This window comes from Takifugu flavidus, chromosome 6 (assembly GCF_003711565.1).
Source record: "Takifugu flavidus isolate HTHZ2018 chromosome 6, ASM371156v2, whole genome shotgun sequence".
In the NCBI taxonomy this organism is placed as follows: domain Eukaryota; kingdom Metazoa; phylum Chordata; class Actinopteri; order Tetraodontiformes; family Tetraodontidae; genus Takifugu; species Takifugu flavidus.
In genome coordinates this window covers 7662639-7683143 of record NC_079525.1, presented here as the reverse complement: position 1 = coordinate 7683143, position 20505 = coordinate 7662639, and the positions used below count along the sequence as shown (strand labels likewise).

Sequence of the window (20505 nt, the reverse complement as noted above, 5' to 3'; positions counted from 1 at the left end):
ATTACAGTGTATGCCCGGCCAGTAGGTGACAATAATGAACCATGCTTTCATCCTGAGAGCTTCAAGGAAGAGTGTGATCACAACATTGAACATTCGGAGCAACATTTCAAATGATAAGCAACCACGTTCTCCAGTGGAACAAGGGTGATGTGGAGTCGCTTCTATGAGCAACTCTGAACAATGTCATCGTGATCCCACTAGTGTTAGAGTCGTAAACATCTGGTTAGTCTTGAGGACCAGACATCTTTATCCTGTCTTTATCCTGTCTTTATCCTGTTATCCTTTTTTGTGTGTGTTTCTGTGCTCTGTGCCTCTCCTCTCCTCTCCCCCTCCTCCTCCTTTTCCTCTCCCTCTCCTCTTTCCCCTCCTCCTCCTCCTTCTCCTCTCCTCTCCTCTCCTCTACCTCCCCTTCACTCTACTTCTCCTCTCCTCTACCCCTCTCCTCTCCTCTCCTACCTATCCTATCCTCTACCTGTCCTCCCCCTTCTCCTCTCTCTTTACCCAGCTGGCCATCAGCAGGAGGGTCCCCCTACATGAGCCTGGTCCTGCTCAAGGTTTCTTCCTGTTAAAGGGGAGTTTTTCCTTGCCACTGTTGCTTGTCTGGGGTCAGGCCCTGGGATTCTGGAAAGCGCCTTGAAACAATTTTGATTGTATAAGACGCTATATAAATAAAGATTGATTGATTGATTGACTGTGGGGACACGCCAGGGATTAACATGTCAGTCATACATGTGTGTGTGTGTGTGTGTGTGCTAACAGGTTGCACCAACCAACCCAAGCAACTTCAACAACATAAACTAGGTTTGAAAGTGTGATCAGCTGTGATCAACTGTAACCCTTCAGGTTCAAAGGTCAAGTTTCAAACTTTTATTCAGGGAGGCTAAAACATTTCCAGGACATTCACAGACATTCATCAGGACTCTCCAGGGAACTCTGATCTGTTCCTGACTGTCCTCCGTAACCAGGCGGTCACAACAGATGAATCATTAACAGATCTTTGTACTAATCACATGTACATGAAGCGAAACATTGTGACACATTGTCCTCTGCTGCTGAACATTTCCGCATATTATGAATTGAGCTGAAACAAGATGAAGCTATCTGATTTACACTTTCCAGCTGTTAACTGGACATTTGGGGCTTTTCTCCATGTCCACATGTACTGAAAAAAAATGCTTAGAAGCAGATCTTGGGGTGAACTCATCCTGTGGGCAGCATTTTCTGCACAGATTTACTGTTCTGTTTGGTTAAGAGAGCTTCTCCAGTCAGTGTAAAAGTCACTGAAACAGCCTGAACATTTCTGACGGGATTTGTGGAGGAGTTTTCTTCAAACTTAAAAGAGAGTTTTTGGTTTTGAAAGTGGGAATTAGAGGTTGAACTTGCAGTTTTTCAAATAACAGGAAGTGGGGATCTACTTCCCCTTCTTCAGAAAAGCCTGCGCCTCCCTCTGCAGCCGCCTGATGTCTTCCTTGCCGCTGTCGTCGGAGTCAGGGGGAACGTAGTCCGAGTCATCGCCACCGTCCTCACTGTCGTCATTAATGAAGCTGTCGTCATCATCGGAGTCTTCAACACCATCTTCTTCTGCTGCAGCCTTCAGTCTGGGTCGTGTGTTGTATGCTGCACCAGGACAGAACAAAATGTAAAAAGTGATTGGTAAAAGTGAAAATCTAATTTAAAATACCTTAAAATTATTTTGGACTTGGATCTGTATGTAGTTGATTGATGGTATTTGTGTATATTGTGCAACACTTGCAGATTAAAGGTCTCATCTTTTTGAAAGCTCAGAAGAGGTTTTCAGTGAACAACCTTGTTTTCCTGATGCTCAGGTCTGTAAATATAGTCAGTATGTTTATGTGACACGAAAACAAATTATTTCCTCAATCTATAGACTATTCCTGGACAACAGGAGTGCAAATAAGCCTTTTAGTCTGATATTGGTTCTCTCAAACAAAGAAACCCAGATAATGCAAGCGGGCAGGGACATTTTGTATTGGAGTTATAACTAAACTAAACTAAACAAGACATGTGAATATGCTTCATCAACCCGGTGCTCGTGTATGACCACGGAACAAAAAGATGAAAAAAAGCAGATCAAGACCAGGAGGAAGCCTGAGTGTCTTTTCTGTACAATCAGTGAGGTGAACGTTACATAAAGATGAAGAAACCTGTGGGATTATTCATCCTCCTGTTGTTGGAAGAGCTGCTCCGCCATCTGACTCCACTTGTTTTTATGTTACTTAAAATGTTAACTGAAAAAAGTTTGTCTTAACCTGCTGGAAGGACTCATAGTGCCCCCTAGTCATTGTCCCATAAGTTGTTCAATTCTCTTGTTTGCCTTTGTTGCCTGGGGTCAAGTTTACTGTGATTAAACACCTGCAATTAGCACACATATGCACTTTGTTTGAAGTGCATATGTGCGAGTTTGAAAATATGCTTTCCAGGTCAGTAGGTGGAGGTAATGAGCCAGAGATGCGTGCACATAGGTGCACTTTCGTCCTCGGACCTTCAAGTGCATGACCACAGCAGTGAACATTTGCAGAACGACAACGATTGTAATGTTGAGCAACAAAGTTCTCCAGTGGACCGATGACGATGTGGAGTTGCTTCTATGAGCAACCTTGAAATAAAAAAAGTTGATTGGGAGTTATTACTGCTGTGGTTCTTCTTCTATTGTCACTGATCAAGGTCTACGCCTATGTATGTTCTACCACTACTTAGGCAGGCTCAGTTGCCTGCAGCCGTGGTGCACATGCCTGAAATTGTAAAAGAAAAAAAAAGCTCCGTTCTGCATTTACATGGCAATGGATGAGGTGGTTTTAGAAACAGTCCTCTCTGGAGCTCGTTTTCATATCCGTTTGGGTTTTGCTCGGTTTTGAGCATTTTCATTTAAACGGAGAGACAAAATGGAACACAAGTGTTCTATTTTTACTTGACTTAAATGAATGGGGACCGAGTCCCTCACCAGAGGATAATTCACAACCCTACATCAATGAAATGTCGACTAAATGTCACCAAAGTGCAGAGGAGGCTGAGAAAGACAGCACGTTACTCATATTAACTGTGTGTGTGTGCGTGTGTGTGTGTGTGTGTCACAAGGCCATCTCTGGGGGTTAATGTCCTGAATGACCCTGAAATTACTTTATATGCATGCTGCAAAAAAAAAAATAAAAAAAATCAATAACCACAATAGGTTTGTGTTGATCATCAGTGGTTTTTGTGTGTGTGTGTGTGTGTGTCAGGATGGACCAATATCTAAGGATTCTGGTCAACATAATAACAGGTGTGGACAAGGCCATTAGAGCCAATATCTGACATGATAAATATGATGGATCAGAAAATGTCTATGGTCAATTTTTGCTATGTGTTGTTTATAGCAAGAGATTAGCTTCCATGCAAAAGAAGCTGCTCACCTGGTTTCTTTGTGTGTTTGTATTCCTTCCTGTGAAGAGGATTCTTCCTGTTTGAGGAGAAAAGACTCAATTCAAGTCAGGATTTACAATAAAATAGGTGTCCAACCATGTGTGTCCTGAAGGCACCACCAGAGCGTAAATGAGAGGTCACCGAAGCTCTGACCTGTAGCAGTCAGTGCCGTAGGGACACTCAGGTCGTTCCACATCCTCAGGCTCCTCCTCCTTGTAGTCAGCATCTCCTGGGTGGCTGGACTCCTGGAAGTGAACCGGGTTCTTCCTTCAGCAGATCAAACATGGAGAAATTAGAGAAGGAACACCTGAGAGACTTTTATCTGTTGCTCTCCAGGTTGAACTGGGGGAACTTCACCAAGAACCAGGAACTTTAGTTCTTTGGTCTGTCCCAGATGTGGGCAGAGTTTATGAGTGCCACTGAAGTGTCAAGTCCTCTAAACATACCTGTAGCACTCTTTCCCATATGGACAGGGCATTCTGGGCGTGGACAGAGGGCTGGATGGGGAACAAATTTTTGAATTGGCGATTGTGGTCTTTTTAAACTTCCTGTCCTCGAGTTGGGCGACTGCCAGCTTTCCAGTTGTCAAGCTGGTGTTGGGCCCTTGTCTTTCCTCCTCGTGTGCCTCCACGCTGAAGCTGTCAGACTCATCGCTGAGGTCGGCGGTGCTGGATAAAGGAACTACAGGAACGTCCTGGAAGTCACATATGCATAAATCCTCATCATATCGGGTTTCGGGACACAAATATGATGGCGCTAAAGAGCCGTGGTGCTAACGAAAACACAAAATATCAATGTGGAATACAGATGAGCTGAGTGATTGTGTGGATGTTTAAAACTGTCAGAAAAACAACGTTCTTATAGACGCGACGTTTTATTTACCCATTGCTCTTCATCCCCTTGCACGTTTCTTTTCTTCTTTGGCTTATCCTCCTCGCTATGCTCCTCCTGTTCCTCCTCAGCTGAAGTCATCTTGGGCTTCTTGGCTGCGTTTTGTCTTTTACTGCTCGTTGTAGCTCGTTGATCTGAAACCAGAAATAATGTAAAACTCTTCAAAGTCAACATTGGTTCAAGTCAACATTGGGGTGGCTGGTGCTAGTGTCAACACTGCTGCTGTCATCACTCCTTTTTCTGTTCCTGGAACAATGATCAGATTCCAGATGAACAGCAACTGGGACTGATGAGGCAACTGGGACTCTTCCATCTCCACTCTTGTTAATAGCTTTCTTGTGTGCAGACGGACAGAGTGACTCGAGCAGGACAAAGTAAATAAGTCTTTAATTTAGCCTCACAGGTGTCCGTTTGTCAGCTGCACTTATCAGAAATGACAGTTACAGAGAGAAAGGGACAGCAGCTCAATCGGACTGAAAAAGGAGAAAATAAAAACTTTTTCTGTCCCGACAGCACAAATAACCAATCAGATAATCAATATAATCAATACGCTACAACAGATTTAAGCTTCATGCATCAATGCATCGTGTTGATTATAGATTCAGATCACATTTTCATTTGTGTGCAAAGATCTTCTCCTAACATTCGCACAGAAATGAAAATCTGATCGTTTGTGTAGTACAGTTTAGGTGTTTCTGAGAAATCTCAGCTTAGTTAATTTTAAACTCCTCCCATCAGGATAAGGGTCTGCTGTCTGGCAGAGCCCCTCCAGGATCTCCAGGACCTGGTGCCGGGGGGTTCTTTCAAAGCTTTAAACTATTTCAATCACAATTTTAACATGCAACAAAGGTGTCTGCGATGTAAAAGGCCAGACATGAGCACATGAACTCTGACCTTTGGAGCTGAAGGACGGTGAACCGTGTGGAGCCGTGACAGCCGCCATCATCCATGCAGGTAACATTCGCCGTTTGGGCGTGACCTCAGTGCTCATCATATTTTCCTATGTGAAACAAACACTGCCACAGTACTGCTACTAAATCAATAACAATAAAAACTACTGATCCTACCACCTCCACATCCTAGGCATGTTTCTTTACGGCCACGTATACACAACAATGTTTTCACCAGAAATTAAAGTTTTTCCTTTGCGTCTTCAAAAGTGATTTGCGTTCACACAGAGATGGTGTGAAAAATGTTCTCTGCAAAAACGATTGAAAATGGTGTAGTGAGCGTGCCAGTTGGCGTTGTTCGACGGAACGTTAGCAATGTGTGAACATTAGCAACCGTCTCAGTCCTTGACGAATATAACACATGGTCAGAGTCCTGAAGGAGCGATAACAAAGCTAGCACTGTTAGTAGCACACACGTTGCTTGGTGGTCAGCTGTAGCTACTGTTGTTTGCTGCTACCTCCATCTGAAAGAGGGATGTGCTCAGTTTGCAGTGAGAACGACGCTCCCTGTTTACACGGAGATGAAAATGATAACATAACTCTTTTCAAAAGTTTGCAGATTCAGGTCCTTGTGTAAATGAAAGATGCAAACACAACAAAGCATCACTCTTTTCAACTGTTTTCATTGTCATGTGAACAGGCCTTAACATTAGGATACCTGACAAGAATGTGGGACAGAATTGGCTGGGCAAACCTTGTTTACAGTTTGGACAGGGCTGACTTGGTGATGCTGTGGGGGAGGAGCTTCTGTGGGCTCCTCAGGGGGTGGAGTCTCTGCACAACGAGGAGCAGAAAGTGGTTCCACATCTGGTTTGGGGGAAAGAGGAAGTTTCTCTTCAACCCTCTGACTGTTTCTAAAGACACAACAATAATGACAATAATACCAATCAAATGTATGGTTATTATAATAATAAACATGTAAAGCAGGTCAGATGTGACGTCCAGCATGCTGCTTCTGATTTAAATGACTTTCCTCTGAACTGGGGCAGATTTTCTCGAGTGTCCTTCTGCTGTTTGATCTAAAATTCAGACGCTCGCTCCTGGACAATGAAGGCCAACTCGTACATTAAAGATTAGCAAAGAACAAAGAGGGCACCAATCATCTTCCTCTCTCATTAGTCAGATAACAACTTCAGCCCACCTTCCGCCCCAAAACGGCACTCTGACAAAAATAAGGACAACCTCATTTGATTTGGGTCTTCACAGAGAACTTGGGTGAGGACAGATCGTGGCGATAAGACACAGATACCTGGAAGAGTCGCCGTCACACACAGTCACCACCCTGTAGATCAGCTGGCCTGGCAGCAGTGAGAACAGATCTCCATCCTGCAGAGAGAACCAGGAGTCTTTCTGCAGAGGTCGAGGGTCATCAGTCAGGGACGACTGAATGAAGCAGGGGTTCATGTGAGTCTGAAGGTCACCATAACAGAGATAAACTTCAGTTTAAACATTCTCAAGGGACTTCTGTAGAGAGCACAACAAAAAGACCCAATCTACAAATGATTGGATTGGAATGTTATCTGAATATTTATGTCATAATTTCTATGATCCACTCAAATGCTGAATCAGCATCTTTTCGACTGCTTTTACAGGCTGTTGCCAGCAGCTCCTGCAGCTACATCGCTACATTGCAGCACTTTTCTGCTCCCCCAGGCCAGGTTCGGTAATACACCAGAAGTTTTTACAGTCGCCCGCCAGCAGGGGGAGTCCAGAGCTTCTGCCCAGCTCAAGTTTGTTTAGCCGTTACGGCTGAGACCAGGTTATAGGCTTTGACATTAATGTTGAATAAGATCTGCCTATCTTTTGTTTTACACCAGACTGCGCAGAAGTTTACATAATCTCAGTAAGAAAAATAAAACTCCACCTGCAGTCAGAGCCTGACGGGAAGCTGATGAAGGAGACGTCTTAACTGTTTACACCAACCTCAGAGCCTCCGGTTATTACACATTTACTTTTTTGGATTACATTTTGAGGTATAAGGAGGAATAAAAGTCCTTCAGGTCAAAGAATCATGTATAATTACCTGCATGGTTAATTAAAATAAAACTACTCTACCTGCTCAATAATTAAAACCTCTGGAGTCTTTTGTCAGCTCTAAATAAATATCTAACATGAGTGAATTCAAGCCAATGTCCTGGTTCAGAAGTGGCAGGAAAACAAAAGAAAAGACAAAAATGTCACACCCCAGTGGAAAGGTTAAAATCACTGCTGCCTTGAATCTGGAGCACGTTGGAAGGTTACACCGTATTGTAAATTAATTTCCTTTTAGTTTTACTGATGTGAGGAATGTATGTGTGTATGTCTAGACGTGCCGGTTTGAGACGCAGGCATCCATCTATGTTCTCTAGCAGCCCGTGATGTCTGGACACTCTTTTATCAGCAACCTGAAACAAAAGGATGAAAACGATGTGATGATCAATCTGCAGGACCAGGGTCAAGAAGCTTTGATGAAAACGTTTCCGCTACACAGCAACCCATATTACGATCGGGTTTAACTGTGGATGGAATAAATTGTGCCCCACCGCGGACACGCGGGGCAATTGGAGGACTCACTCTCAATAGAGGACCCCGGCCAATCACCGTCTCCCCCGGTGGCAGCCGGATTGGCTCTCCGCCCCCCACTGGGACGAGATCGAAGCCAGACATCAGGTGACAGGTGTAGGACTGCAGCACCTTCTAATCTCTAAGGTCGCCAGCCTGTAAAAGAATCCCCTTAAAATGTTCAAGAAGGTTCTGAATTATACAGATCATTAGAATTCATGAAGCTCTAGCGGAATCAAGTGAAATAAAGAAACCGAAGAAGCTTCTTTGAGGAGAGATTAAACAATCGTCCTCCAGTTTATTTCAACAGTCCAGTTGAGTCTCCTTTAAACTCCATAAATTTACCATTCATGCCACAGAGGCGTTCAATAAAATCGAACTATCAGCACGTTTTGTTTTGTTGTGTTACTCCGAATAATGTCGTTGAACCAAAACGCAGATATTCGCAGATAAACCCGGTAACAATGATCCTACCGCTCTGCAGCTCGGCGGGATAAAAGTGCGTCCTGTCGGTTTTATTCTAAATAAAATTATCAACCAAAACTCGCACACAACTTTCTGTTTAAAAACATTGGACTTCCGGGATGCTCAGGGGGCATGCGCAGTAGGTCTGCGGTTCATGACCTGTGCGCATGCGCCGTCTGCTAACTATGCCCATGTAAACAAGCCTGTAGACATTTAAATATCAGCTGTCAAACAGACGTGGACCTTCGCCGGTAAGATCGATCTTTAAACTACACAACAGCCACCGTCATTAACTTTTTCCAACAGACTTGCAGGACAATGATTTGTCTGCTCAAAAAACCGCGTTTGGATTAAAACATCTGTTTTCTCAGCCGCTGTTAACTACAGCTAGCTAACCGTGCAGCTCGCCGGGGCGGAGACCCGTGGACTCAAACGTGAGACAGGGCTGCTCTGGGACAAAGGTGCTGTCAAAGGAACTCACTTTTATCTAAAATCCCCACAGAAGCTGGGTAACATAAAGCGAACGGCGCAAAGATAGATATATATATATTTGCCTTACTTAAGATTTGACAATAAACGCAGATGTATATTCATATACATATTTATTTTCGAGGACCATTTATGAATACAATGTAATAGGCTTATAGTTTAGTTTGAGAGTAAGTGTAACACAGAATGATTCAGATGGCTAGAGTAAGTAGTAAAAATAAATCCACTAGATTAAATCCGGTATAAATGCATCAGCGAGGAGGGAGATAGTGTTTGCACAGAAATCAGTAAAATACGTCAAAAACAAACCGAAACAGGTGATTGTGGTTGCAGGTTCCTTTAAACTTGCATCATACACGTGTGTGCTGTTGTTTAGCTCAGTTAGCTGTCAGCTCCATGATATGTACTGTACTTTGTATCTCTCCTTCCCCCCTCTTCTGTCTTCCCCTCTCCTTTCCTCCCCTCTCTTCCTCTCTCATTCCCCACCCTCTCTTCCTCTCTCCTTCCTTCCCCTCTCCTCCTCTATCTCTTCATTCTCCTCTCAGGCTGTTGTTGGATCATGGTGGTAGTGCAGGACAACTCACCGCCCCTGTGTCTCCACCCGCTCAGAACCACCTCACCTCAGAACTTTGCTGAAAAGCTGCCGACAGAGATGAGCTTGCAGATCTTTGGTGAGCTGGACGCCGTCAGCCTGTGCAGCGCATCTCAGACCTGCAGGTTGTGGTACCACATCATCGAAGACAGCGAGCAGCTGTGGAGGAAACAGTGTTTACTGGTCAGAGCTGTCTGTCAGAGGGAGGTGGACAGGGACCGAAGGGACGGCCTGTCCTGGAAGGTCAGTCGATCCACAGCGACTTTCAGAAGTTCGTAGAAGAACCTGTAAACCTTTTGATGGCATTTTTGTCTTTTGAGCTCAGAATTTTGTCATTTTCCTTTAAAAAAAAAGTTTTTCAGTTCTGATTAAAATCACCCTTCGCACTTTTACCCTCCAACATCAGTCACCTGAGGCAGTTAATCCAGAAGAGCTGTGAAGGGTGTAGCAATGATTAGCACTAGAGTGTGACAGGGCTGGTTTGTGTGTGCAGCTAACCCTGGTGAGGAACTACAGCCGCAGCCGTCTGAAGACAGCCTGGTTGACAGGATGCTTCAGCCACATTACATCAGCTGACCAGCTCATCGGCACCACGATGATGCCGCTGGACGTCGAGACCTGGGGCGAAATCCTGCAGGCCGAGTTGGACCGATGAGCAGCGCCATCTGCAGGATTTTAGTTCAAGCACATTTTTAATTCAGATATTCTCTGTGTCTTTTATACTAAAACTGTACATACATATATATTTATTTTTTAAGAAATGGGACAAAAAACCTATAAAGCTTCTGAAAAAAACCCTTTCACTAAAATTTGTAAGAAGATGAAATATTTGCACGTGTCGCATTATTACATAAAAATGTGCAGACTGAGAAATTGGACGTTTGAAATGGAATCATTAAGATGAAATCATTTTCCTAAACAATTTTATATGGCTTTGGGTAATCAGTCTTTAAAATGTCAGAAACTCCAGTCAAAACCAGACTTTCACTACAGAACTTTGTCTCATGGGGCGAAGTATGAACTTTGAAGCGCCGCCATCTTTTAACAATCATAACATGAAAAAATAAATATTTTTTTCATTTTAATTAATTCCACGTCCTCTTTATATTGATGTTTAACGGTTCTGAGCCAGGACCAGAGGTCCAGTTCTTCCTTTGGGTTCAGTTTGTGAGCCAGGAGCATCCCGGAAGTGGTCGTGGTGGTCACGTGGTGCAGCATGACCCCTCCTCATCAGCACCGCGCATCCTCCCTCTCGTTTTCTGGAGCTGAGCGCGGCGACATGGACGGCGTCCCAGACATCATAAACATCTCCATCTCGCTCCGGATCCAGCCCAACGAGGGTCCCGTCTTCTATAAGGTGGACGGAACCAGGTTCGGCCAGACCAGAACCATCAAGCTGCTCACGGGCTCCAAATACAAGATCGAGGTGGTAATGAAGCCCGGAACCGTCGAGGCGACGTGAGATCAAATTCTATTAATTTTCTGTTCCATCTGCAGCGCGAGACTGCGCGGCGCGTGACCCTCACTGGCGCTAATAGAGAAAGTGACGTCATTTCCTTCCATTAAAACATTTACCTTTTTACATTTAATTTGAGGGGATGGCATCATCAATGTATGTTCAGGGTGACATATTTAGTTAAAAAAAATACCTTCAATTCTAACATTTGTGTCTCTGAGCAGCTCAGATGCTGTCGCCATGGAGACGCAGCTTAATTTAAGAAAAATCTGAATTTTAATAAATTGATTGTTTGATTTGATGGAAACTACACTGTTACTCGTTTTTGTTAGTATTTTTGTCAGATCTGACCAGTTCATGAGAAAAGTCCCAAACTTGTGGCTCTGTTTGGGTTCTCCACGTTGTTACTTTCCACTGTAACCATGTCAATCCTAATGGGCAGGGCCTCATCATTGGGACAGAGCTGTTAGGAACAGAAAGGTTAGTGGCTAACCTTTCTGTTTCTGTTCATGGCAGCAACATGAACATCGGGGGTATCATCTTCCCTCTGGAGCAGCAGTCCAGGGACGAGGCCTCGGTGGTTTATCATGCCCAGTATGACACCGAGGGTGTCCCACACACCAAGAGTGGAGACCGGCAACCAGTTCAAGTCAGCATAGAGGTGGGATGACACATATATGCTAACATCTGATTAAATGAAAAGAGTCTTCTTTCAGTACAGGAGAGTTATTGCAACAACATTCAGACTGAAATAAAATCCTAAATCCAAAAGTGTGGATCATTTTCCTAAATGGTTTTCAACAGTGAGGATTGCCTCATCCAGAAGCTAAGACTCCTTTTAGCTCTACGTGTTAAATTCAGCATTGGCATATGGCCTACAAATGGTTAGCTATGTTAAAGAAGTTAGTAAAATCCTAAAATCCTGCTAACTCAGAACTCGCTCAGTTTTTGGGAATAACAATTTTTCCTGTCCAGTTTAACAAGGCCGGAACCTTCGAGACCGTTTGGCAGGCAAAATACTACAACTACTACAAGAGGGAGCACTGCCAGTTCGGCAACAAATTCAGCAGCATCGAATACGAGTGCAAACCCAACGAGACACGGACCCTCATGTGGATCAACAAGGAGGCGTTTAACTGAGGATTCACCATCCTAAATTCAACCATGAACAGACAATTTAAGCGCCACAGTGACATAAAGGCTGTCGTTGAGGATCCTGTTCTGGTGTTCTTTAAGAAAAAGCTCAAATATCTGTCTGCTGTAGTGGTCTGTGAGTGGGTTTATGCAGATTCACGTGGTTCCAAATGAGTTTACCCTCCTTCCGCTGAGAAGATGGACAAAGAGTTTGAGCCCATCATGCTGCTGTTTATTCACTGCTTTTATCCACAAACTTCCATTTATGATGTTAAGCTAAATACTGGAGCCAAATCTGTGTCAGGAGAACACAGACTCTGAATTTCAGATTGACAATAATCTCAGAGATTTAAGCGTGAATCCTAGGAAATATTGCAGCAGTTCCATAAAAGAAGGCTCAAAAATAATAACTTTGTCTGGACATCAGTTTGGATTAAGACTCCTGATTTATTAAATGTGACCAGAGTTCATCGATATAATGTTTCTTGTGCATAATCAAAATGTTATGAATGGAAAAATCATCTAAAAAAAAAAAACCCACTAATGAAGATTTCTGCATGAAAATCAAGTTTACTCCCACAATGATGTATTTAAAGTTCCAAACACCCGATCTGATTTTCAGCTTTATGTTTTTACTCTTGATAGGGAAAATAGAAAGATTTTTTCAGTATCTAATCCTCTTTGAATTTAAATTATTAATCAACTGGTGGGATTTTTTTTTGTTTGTGGATTTAGCTGGAATTGTGTTTGCCAAATGTTTTTTGTGAGTATAATTGTAAATCTTATATTGGCCCACAGAAACACAGCAGAATTCAACAATAAATGAAAAAGTGAATTTTGTTTCGTGCTGCTGAATATATATAAAAAGGGGGCAATATTGTTTTTTCATCTATAAACATCAAAATTTTAGGTTAGAAACATGGTAACATAATCATGCATTTTGCAAATGCTGCGTTGTACCGTCGAAAGATTTATAAATCAAAAAGTAACACATAATTTCATCAATTTAAGGAATACATCTGGATTATTTCCCCTTTTGGGTTTTTGATCAATGACATTTTCAGTAATTCTCAGTTTTTGTAAAAAACAAAACCAAAACAATCCCGATTACAGTGCCGTAAGATCCGTTTTTATTTGAGAGTTGTACCTCCCGTCTACAGATGATCTCTGCTACCCCGCCTCCTCCCACTGCTCTCCCCGCCTCTGCAGCTCTTCCCTTCGGCTCTGCTGTCAATCTCGTCCTCGGTGTCTGCAACCCGGTGTTTACGGTCTAACTGGTCATTGCCCGGAACCCTTTAAGCCTGTTAAGGGATATTAGTCTTCCAGCAACTGAAAACATACAGACGGCAAAATGGTGAGAAGCGCGTTTTTAAAATTGTGTTTGTCTTTGGTCATTTGAATAAAATCTCAACACCGAGCTTTTAGCTGTTAGCTTCAGACATTGCGGCTAGCATGAGCCGTTAGCTCCTGTTAACACAACGCTGAAGCTTTAACGAACGTAACACTTTGCGAATGGAATTATCAACTGTGGTCCTACTTGTGAGTTTACTTGATGGCATTCGACCATGTGATCGTTTTATGTTACGTCAATTTTCAGTTTAATAGAATATTGTCAAAATTAATGGCTTCAGGTGGAAATATATAAATATTGCTACGCTACTAAGAAGCTAGCTAGCTAAAGCTGCAGCAAAAATACTGCACAGTGGCGGCGGAAGTACAACTTTCAAAATAAAAGCTTCGTTGAATCATTTCCGCCTGTTATATCAATCGTGCCCCCTTTTTTTCTTTTTTTACTGTTAGTCGTGTTTTTTTATGTACTCTGTATAAATGCGTAACAAAAATGTCGTTTTTCAGGGAAATGAAGCCAGTTACGCTCTGGACATGTGCTCACACTGTGAGTATTATCATTTTCCCTGTTAAAATGTCTTTACATTCCTGTTAAATGAGGGCATGTGTGAGGAGCAGAGTTTTGATTGTAAAAGAGGAACTCCGAAAATCTCTTCACATCACTCACACTTGACAAAATAATATTTTTCTATAACTGTTCAAGTACTTATACAAGGGTCACAGGTCATGTTGACTTTGCTCTGAACCTTCAGTTCTGCTTCAAACACCTTCATCTGTTGTTTAATCATCTTCAGTTCTCAGAGTCTCCGCATGGCGGATGAAGTTTGTTTGGGTTCAGCAGATTGAGTTTGTCCTCCAACATCAGGAGCTTCTATCACACCAAAAACTCTTGCTTCTTGTGTGATGTGCGCTATCTAGCGGCGGTTGTGTGTGATAACAGCAAGGTCTGGCCCTGCTGATTCAGGCCAATCAGCTGAGTGATTAGAGTTGAAGCAAATGTCACATGACCCGTAGTTGAGGCTTAGATTGTGGCAGGAGGCTGAAACGTTGAGCAAGCAGGTTCTGCTGAGTAGCCATGGCCGGTATGAACAGGAAGTCAGGTACGTTTGCTCTCTGGGGCTGAGGAGACAGTAACCAGGTTGAGGTGATGGTTGGAGGTGTGGCCTGTGCTGACAGCTCTGCAAGGTCACGTCCTGTCTGTAAACTGTGTGTTTCAGTTGACGCTGATGAGATTAAGAGGTTGGGGAAGAGGTTTAAGAAGCTCGACCTGGATAACTCTGGATCCCTCAGCGTGGAGGAGTTCATGTCCTTACCGGAGCTCCAGCAGAATCCACTGGTGCAGAGGGTCATCGACATCTTCGACACCGACGGAAACGGGGAGGTTGACTTCAAAGGTGAGTGTTCACACCATCATCATCTGTTCCTCAGGAATCCCGCCACCTGAACTGGTGTTTTTCTTGTCTTCCAGAGTTCATAGAAGGCGTCTCCCAGTTCAGCGTTAAAGGAGACAAAGAGCAGAAATTACGTTGTGAGTTTGGAACATCCTGCAGCTACAGTTCTGAGCTATGTGCAGGAAACATGAGCAAGTTTCAATTCTGGCAGATAACTGATCATTATTTCTGTAGTAAAAGAAAACATCCAGTCATTTTAGATTCTAATCGTGCATATTTGTTGTTATTGCACATGTTGTCCACAAGTGGGCAGCCTGGTCCCTTCTCAAGTGGCCTAGAAATGTTTTGTTTTCATTAAGAAATGTAATTTTAAAACAACAATACAGGTGCTTACATAAGCATTCAAGCACTTCCTGTGTAATATGGAAACACAACTCATTGTACAGCAAAACTAAGCAATGTTAACTGGAATAAAGGAGAAATGCTAATTGATTTTGACATCCATTTATAAATTTCAGCAAACTGCTGCCATGGGACAATGTGTAATAAGAATAAAAACAAGCATCATTTTTTGTAGTCTAAAAAGTCAGCAAGATAGCTGAATTTGTAAAATAAATCCTTTTTTTTTTTATCACAGTTGCCTTCAGGATCTATGACATGGACAAAGATGGCTACATCTCCAATGGCGAGCTGTTTCAGGTCCTGAAGATGATGGTGGGCAACAACCTGAAGGACACACAGCTCCAACAGATCGTCGACAAAACCATCATCAATGCAGACAAAGACGGAGATGGCAGAATATCCTTCGAGGAGTTCTGTGCTGTGAGTTTAAAGCAACCGTACAGATGACAACCCCCTCCCCCAGTCAAAAGCAGAACCCTCCGTGATGTCACTTCCTGTCTTCTGCAGGTCGTTGGCGGATTAGACATCCACAAGAAGATGGTGGTGGACGTCTGAGGTTTCGGTTTTTGTTCACTGAAGCTCGAAGCAGCACAACACTCGTCTGCTCGTCAGCAGAAGTGACAAACCCCGCCCCCAAACTGTCGGCCGCTCCTACGGAACAGGAAGTGGAAATGACTGCAAAGTTTTTCATCAGAGCGACAGGAGGAGGAACGCCGAGACACACGGACTGAATGTTACTGTTTTACCGTTTAAATCAAAGTTTCTTCTTTAAAAATGTAATTACGGAGCTCCGAGTGCCAACAAGAGTTTACTGAATTATAGAACCTGTGATTGTTTTTAATGTTTTTCATCTACAATTTAGTGTAAATATGGTTTTTGGCTGAATGTGGTCGTGATGGCTCCCCGTAGATGTCGTAAGGCAGCGCAGGTTCACGGCTGCAGGAGTGCACAGGAAAGTGTTGTATTTACATCAGAACAGGCTCAGAGCTTCAGCAGGTTCTACTTTGTGTTTCTTTTGAGTTTTGGCTGTTTCTGTGCTTTCGTAAGTGCTGGATTAAGTGTGTATCTGCAGGGTTCCACCACAGGAGATCTGTTGGACTGAAGGAAGGAAGCAGAAACCACCAGGTGGTTCTTGGTTAAATATGAGTGAATTACTGTGACCGCTGTGATCCGTGCATGAATTTGTGCTGATGTTAACACGCTTGCACTGACAAATGTTGCTTAATCTGAACGTTTGATGCCTTCAGTAGAACTTTAATCTCAATAAAGATTCTTTCTTCAACTCACACAAGTTTTTGGACTCTAGATGGTTAAATGTGTAGATTTGGTGTCTTTGGTTGAGTTTCTGGAACAACAGTCCCATTTGAGTCTCAGCTCACTTTGAGACTTTAAACACCCAACAATTATGTCATCACTGCAAACATTTATTGGAAAACTGGGACCAGATTAAAGTGCATCAGAAACAAATAAAAATAGATAAAACATATTAAAAATGTTTTAAATTTAGATCATACATTTTAAAAACCCCTTTTTCAAGGGTTTCTGTTGTGATTATTTGATCAATGTTGCCCTCAATAACCTTGAGTCACTCCTGACGCCACCAGAGAAAATAACATTTATATCTGACAGCAGCGCCTTCCATCTGTCTCCTCACCCTCCCAGGCTGGCTGGCTGGCTGAAAGCCCTGCCCACTCAGCTACCTGAACCATCTTGGGAGCCAAGGGAGGCGTGCACCTGTTGTCTCTTTGCTCACCCTCTCTTAGAACTGGTAACTAGGCTGCAATTGAAGTTACAGGCATGAGGGTCCAAGGGTATCCGAGCCTGGACTGGTTTGTTTGGCAGTCTGACTCAGACAGGTGTGCTGCTGCTGAGGAGAATCTGGGCCCGGACCCTGAGGTCCAGACGTCAGAACAACTCTCAGATGAGTCCTTGGTGTCGATGCAAAACATTGATTATTGGAGAAAACCCAGCAAGGACCTTTGTTCAAATGCCATTTAAGCCAGTGATGTAACAGAAGGTCAAAAGTTTTACAAAACAGGGAAGTAGGAGCCTGACATCAGACCTGATACTGGTCCCAGATGGCCCCACTGAGGCCACAGAAGCCGGAGGAGGACAGGCGTCCTGGGAAATACACAGACCCAGAACCTGGTGACTACAGGCCAGTTCCAGAACCGTTTCATAAAGTATTCATCACCAAAAATGTAAAGTTTTAGTCAAACTGGTTAAAAAATGCTGTTGTCAAGAAATAATAGAGAATAAAATGTTGCTTTTGCTCATAAAAGCCCAGTAAAACCAGTTTAGTTGGCCCTTAAAGGTTCAGAACCGGGAGCTTTTGAGCAGCGGTCCAGCTATGTGCAGACAAGTCAGGCTGGTTCAAATTCAGCAGCAGCAGCAGCACTGCCCTGGACTCTGATGGGTGAGAGTTCTGGATTGGCTCCTCAGGTGGGAGGTCCCTGGTTCTGAGCAAGCTGCAGCCGCTGTCGGCGCCTCTCCATCGCCTGCTGCTTCTTCTGCTGAATCTCTGCCGCCGAACATCGAGCAGCTGTAGAGACAGACGGCGGGAAGATGGGTGAATGTTCAAATATCACATCTGCGCCGACTTTTACAGCTCCACCCTTAATGGTAACGGCCTTAACTGGCTTCTTAAAGGCAAATTGACTGCCTTGGGAGTGTCCCGTTGAGGCCGACCGGAGCCCGTTCTCACCCGTTACAGCAGCGGGAACTTTTGAGAAGAATGCACTGGCCAATGAGCTGCCGGTGGGGGAGACAAAGATCCTCTTGGCTGGTTGCAGAGCAGCTCTCTGCGGTCCATCAGTCCGCCCAGTGGAAGTCAGCCCTTCCTTCTGGATTTGGTTCTCCAGATCTTCACACAGCTCACAGAGCAGGTGGTCGTCCGCTGGGTCATCCCACACTGGGTCAGACGGCAGCAGATTGTCACCTGCAACCTTTGAGCTGCTGCATGTGTCAGAGCTGGATGACAGGTTCTGATTGAACTCTGTAGCCCTTTTGGCTTTAATAGAGCTGCTTATATGTGCCGGTTCTTGCAGGTCTGATTTCACTGGCTGAGTCCACCCATTTGCATCAGCACGACTGGACAGAGACTGGTTCTGCTGAATGTCTGAGGTGGCGTAGACACTCCCAGCAGATGACTGGTCACCTCTGCTGGCAGGTCTTTCACATCTGGGCGGTTTCTGTGTGGAACAGTACTTTGGGCTGGTGAACTTGTGGGGGTTCTGCGTCATCTCCAGCAACAAAGAGTCGTTGAGCAAGTCATCATCTTCCCAGTCATCCTCGAATCCGTCGTTGTTCAGCGTTCCCTTAACATCTGCAGCAGAAGAGGAGCAGAGCGAGGAAGATTTCATGTGTTGGGTGGGTCCATCAAAGAGGAAGTCCAGATCATCATCCATCTGCAGATCTGTCCAAACAACTGTCTTAGCCACTGCAGCTGGATCAGTGTTGTGGTGAACGATGTCCTGGGACAACAGGTCTGATTGGTGCCCCCTCTCCTCTTTCTCCTCCTCTTCGTCCTGATGAAACATGAAGTCAAACTGTTTGGCCAGTTTCAGTAAATCGTTGACGCCGTTCAACCTGAAATAGAACCATCAGAAACTCAATGCAGAGGCTGCTTTGATAAATCTCAGGGAGACTGGGCTTGTTTGGTTGAACTTCCACTTCCATATTGCAGTGGCACAGAAGCAGAACAATGAAGAACCCACCGTGGGGACCTCTTGGGTTTGGAAACCTGAACATCTGGTGTGCAGGGAATGGTGGCGCTGTCACCGAACCACTGCTGTAAAGTGGACTCTGCAGTCTCGGGTCTGCCGTGCTTCAGGAGGGAAGATCAATGTAAAAAAAAAAAGGTTCTGTCTGCGTTGGACCTTAGCTGCAGGTCACTGACCTTTGGAGCGATTTTATTAACGATTTCAGATATGTCCACAACATGCGCTCGCTGTCTCCTGCCTCGCTTACCTGTAGAGGAAAACAAACAGAATGCAGAAAAAGACAAAGACAAAGAGTGGACACATCTAAACATTTTGGGTTAGTTCTCTTCTGGTTGTGACACCAAAGGTTACCCAGTCTGCGGGGTGAAGGAGACGTGGCGTCCCAGATGATATCCTGCTGAAAGTCTGAGTCATTTTGAGGAGACCCACTATGGAAAACACCCGACCTGGGTCTGGACATCCTGGTGGGGGTCTTAAAATCTACAAGAGACACAAACCACTGATCAACAACTAGCACATAATCTGAACAGGACACATAAGAAAAGAGCAAGAAAGCCCTTAAAATGGGAATCCAGAATGAGCCTTTAATCAGTAGAGATCAATAAGAATCTGAGAACCACAACAAAACCAACACATAAACACAAGCAGCATTTTAATGCCGTGAGAACACTAGAAAACAACAGATAAACACATAAATATGTTCAGTTTTATTACTAATCTGCTTTGTTTCAGAAAATTCTCCTCTTTATAAGATATATAGATTGACTCGGGGTTTTACAGTTTCCCGGGAAAAACATTTAAATAGGTCAAAGTCAACTTCGGATCGATCCAGTTTGAATCTCAACAGAATTAAAATTCAGAGAGATTGGAGTAATGTTTTCATTAGAACGATAAAACTAAGAGGTGAGCGGAGCTGGTGTCGGAACCAAGACCGAACCACAACAGCCAGAACTCCGCTTCAAACAGCTGAGTTAATGCCAGTCACATCCAGAACTACTGACCTAACTGTTGGCCAGGGTCTATCTGGGACGTTATCTGCTGACTCGCTCTGTAACTCCGGCTCAGTCGGTTCGGTTTGGACAAAGGCGTCTGTTGCTCCGTCATCCCGAACAGAGGATCAGCCTTCGGCTTTCCTCTCTTCATACCTCCAGTACAGCAATTACATGGACGTCTTTAATGTGTTTTTTGCAGAATTGTTCCTCGTTACCATCACTTTATTTGGTTAGAAACTCGGTTCTTCTTTCAGTGGAGTTTTTGAACATCCCGCCATCTTGTCATTCCCAGGATACACCTCTTCTTCACTTGTGTTTTCTGACGGACTACAGACCAATGTAAAGGTGCATGTCGCCACCTACTGTACCGGAGTACGTAACTGCATGGCTTAATCGAAGCGTTCTATTCTTGAAAATAAACCTGTTTTTTTGTACCATGAAAGTACATAATTGAGCTTTCGTAGAAGTCCCCCTCCTCACAGCTCCTGTATTCTAAAAGCACATGCTGGAATGTATTTCGTTAAAGGTAAGGCAGTTGTTAAGACCTGTATGACCAAACCTTAATCTCAATAGTTAATTCAATTTCCTCATTCCTGTATTTGCTTTTCATTTTTTAAGTTGGTTGTTTTAAAATACTCAAGTTTTAGGGATAAAAGCACTTATTTCTATCATCTTGACTTCAATTAATCTAAAATTCAAGTATGGACCAAGTA

At 43.7% G+C, this 20505-nt stretch overlaps 5 protein-coding genes across 11 annotated transcripts; 3 read left to right on the top strand and 2 right to left on the bottom strand.

Annotated features, from left to right (window-relative positions):
• Positions 1–852: 852 nt before the first annotated feature.
• aplf (aprataxin and PNKP like factor) lies at positions 853–8436 on the bottom strand. Of its 4 annotated transcripts, XM_057036036.1 has the most exons (12): positions 8277–8436; positions 7815–7958; positions 7574–7645; positions 6511–6671; positions 5920–6115; positions 5206–5311; positions 4303–4445; positions 3867–4114; positions 3574–3687; positions 3411–3457; positions 1754–1828; positions 1477–1617 (listed from the first exon to the last, which is right to left on the bottom strand). In XM_057036036.1, exons 2-11 carry the CDS (start codon positions 7905–7907, stop codon positions 1782–1784), a joined length of 1227 nt encoding a protein of 408 aa, XP_056892016.1. In that variant the 5' UTR covers positions 7908–7958; positions 8277–8436; the 3' UTR covers positions 1477–1617; positions 1754–1781. The 4 variants fall into 4 exon arrangements, with proteins under 4 accessions (XP_056892013.1, XP_056892015.1, XP_056892014.1 ...); XM_057036033.1 differs by lacking the exon at positions 1754–1828 and having other exon boundaries at positions 853–1617; XM_057036035.1 differs by lacking the exon at positions 1754–1828 and having other exon boundaries at positions 853–1617; positions 5956–6115.
• On the top strand, positions 8406–10433 carry LOC130527542 (F-box only protein 48). Of its 2 annotated transcripts, XM_057036177.1 has the most exons (4): positions 8449–8518; positions 8639–8728; positions 9302–9591; positions 9842–10433. In XM_057036177.1, exons 3-4 carry the CDS (start codon positions 9316–9318, stop codon positions 10001–10003), a joined length of 438 nt encoding a protein of 145 aa, XP_056892157.1. In that variant the 5' UTR covers positions 8449–8518; positions 8639–8728; positions 9302–9315; the 3' UTR covers positions 10004–10433. The 2 variants fall into 2 exon arrangements, with proteins under 2 accessions (XP_056892158.1, XP_056892157.1); XM_057036178.1 differs by lacking the exon at positions 8639–8728 and having other exon boundaries at positions 8406–8518.
• Positions 10434–10528: 95 nt separating this feature from the next.
• On the top strand, positions 10529–12773 carry cnrip1a (cannabinoid receptor interacting protein 1a). The gene is made up of 3 exons (XM_057036162.1): positions 10529–10806; positions 11321–11465; positions 11780–12773. Exons 1-3 carry the CDS (start codon positions 10565–10567, stop codon positions 11942–11944), a joined length of 552 nt encoding a protein of 183 aa, XP_056892142.1. The 5' UTR covers positions 10529–10564; the 3' UTR covers positions 11945–12773.
• Positions 12774–13134: 361 nt separating this feature from the next.
• Positions 13135–16369, top strand: ppp3r1b (protein phosphatase 3 (formerly 2B), regulatory s1ubunit B, alpha isoform, b). Its single transcript, XM_057036168.1, has 6 exons — positions 13135–13292; positions 13793–13832; positions 14503–14679; positions 14754–14813; positions 15314–15498; positions 15586–16369. Exons 1-6 carry the CDS (start codon positions 13290–13292, stop codon positions 15631–15633), a joined length of 513 nt encoding a protein of 170 aa, XP_056892148.1. The 5' UTR covers positions 13135–13289; the 3' UTR covers positions 15634–16369.
• etaa1a (ETAA1 activator of ATR kinase a) lies at positions 16082–20112 on the bottom strand. 3 transcript variants are annotated; one of them, XM_057035987.1, is made up of 6 exons: positions 19802–20112; positions 19152–19280; positions 18977–19047; positions 18795–18904; positions 17715–18666; positions 16082–17620 (listed from the first exon to the last, which is right to left on the bottom strand). In XM_057035987.1, exons 1-6 carry the CDS (start codon positions 19941–19943, stop codon positions 17387–17389), a joined length of 1638 nt encoding a protein of 545 aa, XP_056891967.1. In that variant the 5' UTR covers positions 19944–20112; the 3' UTR covers positions 16082–17386. The 3 variants fall into 3 exon arrangements, with proteins under 3 accessions (XP_056891967.1, XP_056891969.1, XP_056891968.1); XM_057035989.1 differs by having other exon boundaries at positions 17274–17620; positions 17783–18666; XM_057035988.1 differs by having other exon boundaries at positions 17274–18666.
• Between the last annotated feature and the right edge of the window lie 393 nt (positions 20113–20505).

Coding starts and splice junctions, on each gene's coding strand:
- cnrip1a (XM_057036162.1), top strand. CDS start 10,565: ATGACCCCTCCTCATCAGCACCGCGCATCCTCCCTCTCGTTTTCTGGA. Junction 10,807..11,320: donor CCCGGAACCGTCGAGGCGAC/GTGAGATCAAAT, acceptor TGTTCATGGCAG/CAACATGAACATCGGGGGTA. Junction 11,466..11,779: donor CAGTTCAAGTCAGCATAGAG/GTGGGATGACAC, acceptor TTTCCTGTCCAG/TTTAACAAGGCCGGAACCTT.
- ppp3r1b (XM_057036168.1), top strand. Junction 13,833..14,502: donor TCTGGACATGTGCTCACACT/GTGAGTATTATC, acceptor TGTGTGTTTCAG/TTGACGCTGATGAGATTAAG. Junction 14,814..15,313: donor CAAAGAGCAGAAATTACGTT/GTGAGTTTGGAA, acceptor TTTTTATCACAG/TTGCCTTCAGGATCTATGAC.
- aplf (XM_057036033.1), bottom strand. CDS start 7,907: ATGTCTGGCTTCGATCTCGTCCCAGTGGGGGGCGGAGAGCCAATCCGG. Junction 6,116..6,510: donor TGTGACGGCGACTCTTCCAG/GTATCTGTGTCT, acceptor TTGTGTCTTTAG/AAACAGTCAGAGGGTTGAAG. Junction 4,446..5,205: donor ACCGTCCTTCAGCTCCAAAG/GTCAGAGTTCAT, acceptor TTCTGGTTTCAG/ATCAACGAGCTACAACGAGC.
- etaa1a (XM_057035987.1), bottom strand. CDS start 19,943: ATGAAGAGAGGAAAGCCGAAGGCTGATCCTCTGTTCGGGATGACGGAG. Junction 19,048..19,151: donor TCCTTCACCCCGCAGACTGG/GTAACCTTTGGT, acceptor TTTCCTCTACAG/GTAAGCGAGGCAGGAGACAG. Junction 18,905..18,976: donor TTAATAAAATCGCTCCAAAG/GTCAGTGACCTG, acceptor TCCCTCCTGAAG/CACGGCAGACCCGAGACTGC.
- LOC130527542 (XM_057036178.1), top strand. CDS start 9,316: ATGGTGGTAGTGCAGGACAACTCACCGCCCCTGTGTCTCCACCCGCTC. Junction 9,592..9,841: donor GGGACGGCCTGTCCTGGAAG/GTCAGTCGATCC, acceptor TTGTGTGTGCAG/CTAACCCTGGTGAGGAACTA.